The sequence below is a fragment of the Anneissia japonica genome, unplaced genomic scaffold, assembly GCF_011630105.1.
Source record: "Anneissia japonica isolate Jap-2015-1 unplaced genomic scaffold, ASM1163010v1 scaffold287739_len226637_cov155, whole genome shotgun sequence".
Taxonomy (NCBI): domain Eukaryota; kingdom Metazoa; phylum Echinodermata; class Crinoidea; order Comatulida; family Comatulidae; genus Anneissia; species Anneissia japonica.
Window position 1 is genome coordinate 1 of NW_022709606.1, and position 10622 is coordinate 10622.

The window sequence follows — 10622 nt, forward strand, 5'->3', positions numbered from 1 at the left end:
GATCAACAATTTACCCAAACACCTCAAAACGGCAGAGGAGGGGGCCCGAGAATTTTAATTCCTAGATGGCGGGAAATGAGCTTTCCCGACTTTTGAGCTAGGTGTATTTTAATGACTTGGTTCTTCATAATTCAATTTCCCCCCTCCTGAAAACGGTCAAGTGAAACTTCTCATACGAATTGCAGGAAAAAATGTAACTCGGTCGGGGACCGGATAAACACACTCTTTCCCCTCAATCGCCCCCTTCTTCCCTATTTTTTTTCTTGCGTTTCTTTCCGATCATACAAAAATCATTTATATTTTCTGCCAAAAAGTGGGAGCCCGGGCCCCCTGGTTCCTCCGGCCATGTTTCGAAGTGACAATTTGATAACCAATCAGAACGACGTCCAATAAGACGCGCGTGTCCCACAAACACTCAAGTTTATGTAGGTTTATGTCGTTCGTTTTGTGGAACCAGCAACAATGCCCAAGGGATCAGGGCGTTATTGGAACTGTCTAAAGGCCTAATTTAATTAGGCTTAAATTTGCGCCCTATGTTAGCCTAAATTTTAAAAATCCTGCTTTTTTTCGAGGGCCTATAAGCACTCCTATTCTGCTTGGCCTCTACATCCAGGAGGATCAGACGAATCAAGATTCTCCTGGGACACAAATAGACAAGTAATCATAGATTGGATTGGATTTATTCGGTGTAAACACCAAGGATAGCCCATGAAAGTCTAGGGGTCCTTCTGGTGGTGATTGGACAGTACACCGGGAGACAATCCCCTACTCTTTTCCGAAGAGTGTACTGCGTTCTTTAACGTGCACATGGGCCATAAATGCACACGCGACCAACGGCTTAAACGTCTCGTCCGAAAGACGGTGCGCTATTGTAACTTGTATTTCAGCCCTCTAGCTGAAACACAAGGAGAGGCAGCGATGGGAATTGAACCGGGGACCTAGAGATCTCCACGGTTCAGCGCACATTATTACACGAACGTCATAGGCACACATTATCTGGGATTAAATTTTTAATTCCATCAATACGTTTATGTAAACTTATAGTTAAGAAATTGCATGAAATGACGAACCAATCTGATCAACAGGGCAGCTTGGACAACCACAGAGTCCTTCGATAGGATTCGAACATCGATTTGAAACTGAACATGCTGGTGGAATCACACACACCGTTCTACCACTATCTAGATTGCAGAAACACCCATAATCGCATGTCAGCCTATCAGCTTCTGAATCGCGCCTCCTCGATTGATCAACAACCGCGCAGTTTGGATATCGCCTGGAATTAACATCAAACCCTTGTCCTCCATCAAGTCCATCTCGACCAGGGCCATTTACAGTTGCATCTTCACCATCCTCGCCATCTAGACCATTGTTAAATGTTGGAGGACAAAGCTGATAATCGCATTCTGCCTGCCTGTTTTAATTATAATAAATACATTTTAATGGATCCATCATATAATTTGAGTAAGGACAAAATGTTTGTGCCGACTTACCGTCCAGGCGCGTGTACCATTCTGGAACAAATATATCGTAGTACCGTTCCTTTAAATGTCTTACAATTACTGGCATATTTTGAGTTCCTATTTATGTCCATTCAAATATCATAGAACAAAAATGTTACAATAACACGAGTCTCTAAACGGTCACTAAAACAATAGGAAGGGTAAGTCAGAAGACAGTCATTTCTATTTCTGTATTCCTCCTGCAAATATGTGGACCCGTTCATCCTTGCAAAAGGCCGCCTTTTTTGTGAGTAGGCATAAATTCGAAATATACAACTTAGTTTAAATTGACGTCAGTTTTATTTCCTCTATTACTTTATTTAGGTATAGTACATTGCACACAATATGTTACTAACCGTGGTTGTATATTTCCAAGATCTATCTTATTGCTTACAATATTTACAAAAGTAGACGTAGTGGGAATATTCTGACAGCTGCAGATTGCGCACCCCACGGGAACATTTGACGCACCCTCGGGCACTTTAACTGCTATTTGGTCCTCGGTGAGGGCCACGCAATGACGACCTGTAAAAAGATGATGTCATTATTAACTCAATAATAAAAAAATAGTCATTACTAAATTTCGTATAAAACAATCTGATAGTCTCTATTTGATTTTTCTTAACAATCAAGTGCATGCTTTCAATATCAATTAATTACTGTATAACTAATCCCCATTTTTGTTATAATAACGTGTAATAATGGTTTATTTTCTCATTAATTGAATAAGATTATCAACACCACTAATGTAGGCCTAGTCATCAAAACCACCACCATCATCATTGGAGTGGAGTTGAATAGCTTGGTGGGTAAGATTCTTGCCTTCCAATCCCAGCGTCCTGGGTTCAAATCCTGTCAGACTCCATGATATTTTTCTCGCGACAAAACAGCTCCACACCATAAGCCTCGTCATGAAACTTAAGCAGAGCATCATGTGATATATGTTTGTTATGTGAAGGAATTGCCACCTAATAGGATAGTGATTAAGTCGCTATTGGTAATCCTTGGCCATGTGACTAAAGGAATTACAATTTAAATAAATAAAAATCTATCAAAATCGACAATAACTTTTTTTTTCATTATCATCACGAACATCATTATCATCAACTTCATCACTATCATTATCGCAAGCGCGAACGTAGTATTATCCCCAATATTTACTACTACCATCATCGTCCTTATCATCACCATCTCCACCACTCATCAAAATATTCAAAATCTTCATCATCACCATCATAATCATCATCATCATCATCATCATCAGCATCATCATTGTTGTTGTTGTCATTTTCATCGTCAAAATCTCCTTTCTGATTTTTTTCATAGAATGTTTTCTCCTTTTTCGTAATAAGGCAAATTGTCATAAGCTCAAAGGCCTGGTTTTCTTAATATCACTACCCTGTCACTATCAATGTTTTCAGTGCAATCGTTGTACTGCGTAGCAGTAAGGCGTTCCGATTCAACCGACCAATCAGCATCACCGAAAGCTGTCGACGATAGCGTGTAGCGGTTGTATGGAAACCAAGCTTTAGTGAGTTAAGAGCCTGCACAAAAGTGTTTTGACTCATTGATGGTTTGACGCACTTATAATAGAAAAGTTATTTAAGGAATTTCGATGAGGCCAATAACTGCAACAAATACAAATTGCGACTGTTACAGTTATAGTTTAAGATTAAACAATAATCGATATTCTTTTTAAATAATCCAAAACGGTGTATTTCTTTAAAGTCAATCAAGGACGGGGATAAACACTTGTATAAATCTTACACAATCGTGACACTTATGAAAACTTGAAAGACCTTTCTTGAGAACTACTTGACCAGATGTCTTCCATGTTCTGTACTTGATAAGGAACACCAGATCAATGACAAAGCATATGGCATTGTCCATCTAATTAAATTTAAATTGTTGTTTTGAAGGACGTTGATTATGTATACGATTTGAAAATGGTATTGGCTATATGGAAACGAAAGTGCCAATTTTGTATGGTTGTATAAATATAATGCCAGTATTTAGCCAAAAAATATATTTTTTTGTGTTGGCCACGTTTTAGGAAAATCCAAAAAATGGGTCGGTAAGAAAAATTTGGGTCGGTCGGGAGTGGCCAACACAATTATTTTTTTTAATTTGTCCTTAATACTGACAAACACACACATACATACACGCCTGTACCGTACCTGGTGTATTGGTACCAGTATTGACATTGGTATACAAATGAGTCAATGATATAGGTAATGTATTAATGGTTGTTATTGATATACTAGTATATTGTATATATTGGTAAATATACCAATGAATGAATAAATGTATATACTAGTATACTATTACTATGGTACGATGTGTAAATGTATCTGTTATAATTGGTATTTTATGGTACGAAGAGTATTGTCTCTTTTGTTATCGGTATTGGTATGCTATGGTACGATGAGCTCAGCCTCAGTAAATGTATCTATTAGTATTGGAATGCTAAGACAAAAGTAACGCAATATAAGGACCTGATAGGTAGGAAATTCACAATCACACGAGCATCAGCTTTGCGAGGAAAACCACATTTACATTTGGTAGTGAACTCCCGGAGCGTTTAGATGTAGAGTAGGCGGAAACGACAACTCCAAGGAAGGAGGCGAGAAAATTAGGATGTTCAAGTTAAGTCAAATTGAATTATAGAATTATATCTATCGAATAATTGCGAAGTTACAATTTCTGAATTGCTAAATTTTAATATTATTTGTAAATTATGAATTAATATCATTAATTATGATAAGTCTCTTTTGATATTGGTACACTGTGCTATGGTACGTAAATGTTTTTATTGGGTATTGGTATGCTATGGTACGAAGAGTACCGTAATCATCTCTTCTGGTATTGGTATGCCGTGTTACGATGAGCTCAGTAAATGTACCATATTGGTATTGGAATTGATATACTATGGTACGAAGAGTAGGCCCTAATTGTCTCTTAATATTGGTATTGGTCCAGGTATGCTATTTTACCTCAGTTAAAATTATCTATCGGGTATTTGATATGCTATGGTACGAAGAGTAGGCCCTAATTGTCTCTTAATATAGGTATTGGTCCAGGTATGCTATTTTACCTCAGTAAAATTATCTATCGGGTATTGGTATGCTATGGTACGAAGCGTAATCTTTTGATATTGATGTTGGTACGCTATCGTGCGATAAGTAATTGTACAACTATGAAATAATTTTCACCTACCTTGTAAGCAGCGCGGACACCTGCAGCCTGGTGGAATTTCTGGATCGGAGCACTCGTTTGAGACGAGGCACGAAGTCGGCTCGTCTCGGCATTCAATGCGTGGAATCGCATTCTGTCTACTTACACAAAAACAGCCAAATGTACAGTCAGGAATAACATCAACATATTGGATATCTGTACACGTGGACCCTTCAGTCTGCCCTTTTACAAATAGTATTAAACAGACGATTACTGATATTTGAAACATTAATTGTAAATTTTCTCCCATTATCAATGGATTTAGTTTTTCAAACTTTAGAAAATATTTCGTTTGAAAGACAAGTTGGTAGTATCGTTTACAGCGCGCGTGCATCTGGAAGAAAACTTTTCTTCACTTTAATATATTCGGAGTCGCGGTCCTTGACTGATAATACAACTACTCTTCGTAAAATGAACTCTGTGTTAAATGTAATCCAAAAAAACTTAAGTATCGTCTTTCAATTATGTTCTGATTTTGCTATATTCATTGAGCCCCGGATGTAACTTCTGAATGCAGGGTCGAAATTTGTAGTGTTGGCAGACAGCGCCGTTCCTGTTACGAGATGTGAGGAGCGTACCATTAAGGATTATCTTGCCACTTAGGCGATCGCGTCAGTCGATAGACGTCTAGGCGCGCTAAGCGTCCCATATGGCCCTATTATATCTCCACAACATTATTTCTCAGGATAATATTTAAGGATATCCTGTATGGAGGATTTGATATTTTTGTTACCACCCCCACAGACGCATAACCACCCATTCAAAAGCATTAACGACTTCGAACGAATGCACGTTCACAACACATCCGTAAAAACAAGATTAAAATACTGCTGTGTCATGAAAGAAACTATAGACATATTATAAACAGAAAATGTACGTCAAAATAATTGTTATTAATAAATATATCTTATGTTTTTATTAAATATTCGAAATAGACCTAATTGTTATGAATGAATATAAAAAAAAACAAAAATGGTTTGGGTGGGAATCTCCCCGACGAATTGTGGTTTCTTCTTTTCTTTGGGGGGAGGGGGTAACTGGGTAGGGGAAAATTATCGGGTGAAAAATTCCCCCTGCCCTCCCCCGCTGGTTCCGCCATTGGCAATAAATTACAAATAAATTTAAATCAGTGCCGCCAAGGAATAGCAACTGCAGTAGAGCACTGCCAACCAAACAGTTTTAATGAAACCACCCGTCTTGCATATAGGCCTACGCCAGTTGTGTGCATAATCGATGAGAACCTTAACTGGAATGCCCATATAACAACCAATATCCGCAAAATTATTTTTGGTAACACCAGAATGCTCTTTAGATTTACAAATGCTTTTCCTGATCATATTTTAAAAATTATTTATTGTAGTATAATTTTACCATATATTGTATTGTTGCATGGGGTAACTGTGCACAGTACCAACTAAACAACATACGCCTAAATTTAATACAGAAGCAAGCAATCCGAGTTGTCTGTAGAGCAGAATTTCGCGCTGAAACTCTGAATAATTTAACATCATCAGTAAATAAAAGTGACTGAGCAGAAGTGAAATGTAATGGCAGATGAATAAATTAAATAATAAAGGTCCCAGGATTGAGCAATGAGTTACTCAAGAAATGACTGGTAACCATTCTGATGATTGTCTTTCAATAAACAACTCATCCATCCAATCATTCGTCTGTTCGTTCGTTCGTCCGTCCGTCCATCCATCCATTCATCCACCATTCATTCATTCATTTATTCATTCATTCTATATTCAGCCTTTCATAAAAAAAAAAAAACAATATACAGTTGGTACAATAAAATATTACTAAATACAAAAATCCAATAATATAAAATTATGTGATATAAAATATAATTCTCAAAATTTTCCAATATAAGTTTAAAAATTCCGAGTCCGATTCTAGAATCTTGCTGCTCATATGGTGATTTTTATGTTCGGTTCAATAATCTATAATGATTCCTTGTTTTGCATTCCCTGTTCAGTGTTAATAACTACCTGGACCAATGTTATTTCCTGAATGTGTGGCAGAGTGTTGTTCCTTTGTTGAAAATAAAGTGACTTTATAGGCCCCGTATATACGGTAACTTCGATAATTTTACGTTAATTGCAAAAACAAATAAATTAAATTAAAATGAGACTGAGATAAAAACAAAACGTATATAAATATACAAATATATACACACACACATGTAGGCCTATATATCGGCTATATAGGCTTATACATATTTATATATATTTATATTATTTAATTAATACTGTACAGTACCGTACGCTACTAAAATCTAAAAAAATACAATACAAATATCGGCATAGGAAAAAAAAAAATTAGAATTCAATTGAAAAAGGGGGCAACATAATCTTAATTATTGCAAAAAATTTAAAAAAAAAAATAAAAAATTGGGGCTCGTCCGGGAATCGAACCCGGGACCTCTCGCACCCGAAGCGAGAATCATACCTCTAGACCAACGAGCCAACCACCAAGAGAGGGCGTTCCTTAACATTAAAAAATGTCACGTATAATCTGATAGAATCAACGGAGTTTGGTTATGAAGTAAATAATAGGAAAAAAAACCTCCGCCAAAGCCTCTACTAGTTCTACACATGTATTACCAAGGAGGTATAAAGTATTACCACATAGGTATATCGCTATCCTTTCGGATGTTACAACAATGTCGCATCCGGCAGGCACAATTCCCTGCCGCAGACCAGCTTGACTCCGCCAGGTTGCAAATAGCCAAGTATAGGATGCAATGGCAACAGGTCAAAACGGCAAAAAACCAAAACGGCAATGTCAAAATGACCAAACGGCAAAAAACCAAAACGGCAACACTTTTAGACCGAAGGGCAATGGACCAAAACGGCAAGACCAAAACGGCAATAAATCAAAACGGCAATAAACCAAAACGGCAACATTCCCAGAATGACTCGGCTGTATGGTAATTGGCAAACTAAATAAAATACTATTATGCTACTAGGCCTAGGCAGAGAGTCTAAGCCGAGGGCTTAGTAAAATGATTGGGGGAATCACAATATAAAAGCAGTAAACTTTTAAATAATTAAAACTTTAAAATACAGACAAAATGAGGCTAAACAATTTATTTATGTCATGAAAGTAAAAAGCGCGAAAACACTTAAAAAAATAATATTAATAATAATAAAACTAAATAATAATAATAATAACAATAATAATAATAATAATAATAATAATAATAATAATAATAATAATAATAATAATAATAATAATAATAATAATAATAATAATAATAATAATAATAATAATAATAATAATATAATAATAATAATAATAATAATAATAATAATAATAATAATAATAATAATAATAATAATAATAATAACAACAACAACAACAACAACAACAACAATACAACATACTTCAACAGTAAGAAAGATTGGGGAACATACGGTAGGCCTACAATATAAAACCATTGAATATTTAAAAAATTAAAACCTTAAAATACAGATAATATGAGGATAAACAATTTATTTCATGAAAGCAAAAAACGGGAAAGAATAATAATAATAATAATAATAATAATAATAATAATAATAATAATAATAATAATAATAATTATGTATATAAGCCTATATGTTTGTATCAATTGCCTTTTATGTCCTATTATCTAATAACATAACATTACATGATCTGCTGTTGATTTAAATTTATTTTATAATGGCTTGTTTATATAATGTAGGCCTATATTTATCAATAATTAATTTTCACGTGTATTTATAACTGGATAGCTGCATATTTTATCATAGTACTGTAGTTTCGTACATGATACTGTATATTGAAATACATTCATACAGGGAGAAAACTAATACAGTACAGTACCTGTCTCTTATACACATCTTGGTATATGTATATAATTGATTTTACATTGTTCCACGCGTGTTCAAATAATAAAACAGAAAATAATGATGCAAAAACGTGACAGTACAACACAAAATATTTTATTTAGGAAACGAATATTTCGTCTTGTCCTCAAGAGTTCATCAGCGTAACTGATTACACAAGTTGGCAAATACCAGATCAAATAATACAGATAAACAGTCGGCATTAAATAAAGGAGGGTGATTAAATGAGATAAACAATAATGGAAACACAGGAGCCTGGTTCACGTCGAACTTTTATCTAGATATACATCCACTTAACTAGTTAAAAGTTCGACGTGAACCACTCAATTATAGCTAGATACCAGGCTTAAGTGACTTAAGTTAAGTGACTTAACTTTACTAGAATAACGGTAAATTAACTTGCTTAACGGTAAAGTCGGCTCGGATTACAAGGACACGATTACGTAACGTAGGCATCTAAAGCCAGCGTTGTTGTATTGTACCACCATATCATCTTCTGGCTGGCAACAACGTACTCCAACAATGCTAACAACAGCATTGAAGTAGTCTCATTAGTCTGGTTTTCAGAAATTATTTGTAATATTATGGGTAAAAACCAAGCAAACGTCCGTTTTACGAATAGTCGATATTACCAATGACCTTTGCATCATCGACCAAGTAATAACGTTAAAAAGTCCGATTGCGTACATTTTTCAAAGTGATAACGTATATTTTTCTTAATAATAAAATCAGATTTGTTGTATTTATTTATTGACAATTCAATCTTTTCCATTTCTGCTATAATAGTCGCTATTAATTCAGTTTTAACGAACTACCACCAACGCCAGTCGTTGAAATGAGCGCACATATTGTTTACGATGACGAAATAAAAAAGTGTGTGGAAGTCAGCAACTTATTTGACACCGCGAAGCAAATGAGTCTAAAGTATGTAAAACAATGTACTGTGATATCGAGTAGTGTAAGCTATAGAACATGACACTGATAAATATACTGGGAATAGAAATCATTGGATAATAAGCGTAATGTAAAAATATAAATAAATGTATATAGGCCTATAATATAATAATAATAATAATAATAATAATAATAATAATAATAATAATAATAATAATAATAATAATAATAAGCCATTGACAATATAAAAAAAAGTAAACTAGGTAGGCCTAGATACAAAATGTAATGCAGAAATAGCAGAGAAGTGAAAATTAAAATATAACATTATAAAATATTACTTTTATTTTATAATGTTATATTTTAATTCTCACTTCTCTGCTTATGACTTCTGCTTACATTTGTAACAGAATTGTAACGCTTTTTACCGGATTTGCGTCATACCATGCGAGCTAGGCCCTCTCGCGGCAGTGTGTGAACTGCCTATGTTGATAATAATAATAATTACAGGTAATAAGGTAAGGGTGGGCTGCTTGCGATGCCATTTTCGACTTGCAGAGGACGGCCTTTATATATTTAGGTAAAATATATTCTTATGTATATAAGCCTATATGTTTGTATCAATTGCCTTTTATGTCCTATTATCTAATAACATAACATTACATGATCTGCTGTTGATTTAAATTTATTTTATAATGGCTTGTTTATATAATGTAGGCCTATATTTATCAATAATTAATTTTCACGTGTATTTATAACTGGATAGCTGCATATTTTATCATAGTACTGTAGTTTCGTACATGATACTGTATATTGAAATACATTCATACAGGGAGAAAACTAATACAGTACAGTACTGCACTGGGGTGGATGCAGGTGGGGTGGGGGTGCAGATGGTGCGATTGACACTCTCTAAATTATATTAAGAAAAACACTTCTTTTACGGTATATGATATCAAAGAGTATAAATAGAACAAGAGAGTAAAGTCCCGTTCGTAAAAACGTCATGCCTGTGTAGGACGCCAACTAACGGTTGTATATTCTTTTTATTACCCAGTGCAGCGCTGCGCAGCGCGGTAGAAGTACGCCCGCTATAAACTCAGTAAGCAGAAAACAAAAGCAC

At 34.9% G+C, this 10622-nt stretch overlaps 2 protein-coding genes and 1 non-coding gene across 3 annotated transcripts in view; 1 reads left to right on the forward strand and 2 right to left on the reverse strand.

Moving 5' to 3' along the window:
• Window positions 1–1029: 1029 nt before the first annotated feature.
• On the reverse strand, window positions 1030–5173 carry LOC117106756. The gene is made up of 3 exons (XM_033248179.1): window positions 4719–5173; window positions 1859–2027; window positions 1030–1414 (listed from the first exon to the last, which is right to left on the reverse strand). Exons 1-3 carry the CDS (start codon window positions 5068–5070, stop codon window positions 1045–1047), a joined length of 891 nt encoding a protein of 296 aa, XP_033104070.1. The 5' UTR covers window positions 5071–5173; the 3' UTR covers window positions 1030–1044.
• A 1959-nt stretch (window positions 5174–7132) lies between these two features.
• Window positions 7133–7204, reverse strand: Trnap-cgg. Its single transcript has one exon. It is a non-coding gene; the product is annotated as a tRNA-Pro (tRNA).
• Window positions 7205–10018: 2814 nt separating this feature from the next.
• LOC117106752 overlaps window positions 10019–10622 on the forward strand; it is a 4865-nt gene continuing 4261 nt past the window's right edge. Inside the window, exon 1 of the mRNA XM_033248172.1 lies at window positions 10019–10079. The gene's annotated coding sequence lies outside the window, so the exon portion shown is untranslated. The remainder of the gene's footprint in view (window positions 10080–10622) is intronic.

What these genes read in the sequence shown, in the direction of transcription:
- LOC117106756 (XM_033248179.1), bottom strand. Translation starts at nt 5,070, where the DNA reads ATGCACGCGCGCTGTAAACGATACTACCAACTTGTCTTTCAAACGAAA. An exon ending in GTGTCCGCGCTGCTTACAAG is followed by an intron (nt 2,028 to 4,718) that starts GTAGGTGAAAAT and finishes ATCTTTTTACAG; the next exon opens with GTCGTCATTGCGTGGCCCTC. An exon ending in CTTGGAAATATACAACCACG is followed by an intron (nt 1,415 to 1,858) that starts GTTAGTAACATA and finishes TAATTAAAACAG; the next exon opens with GCAGGCAGAATGCGATTATC.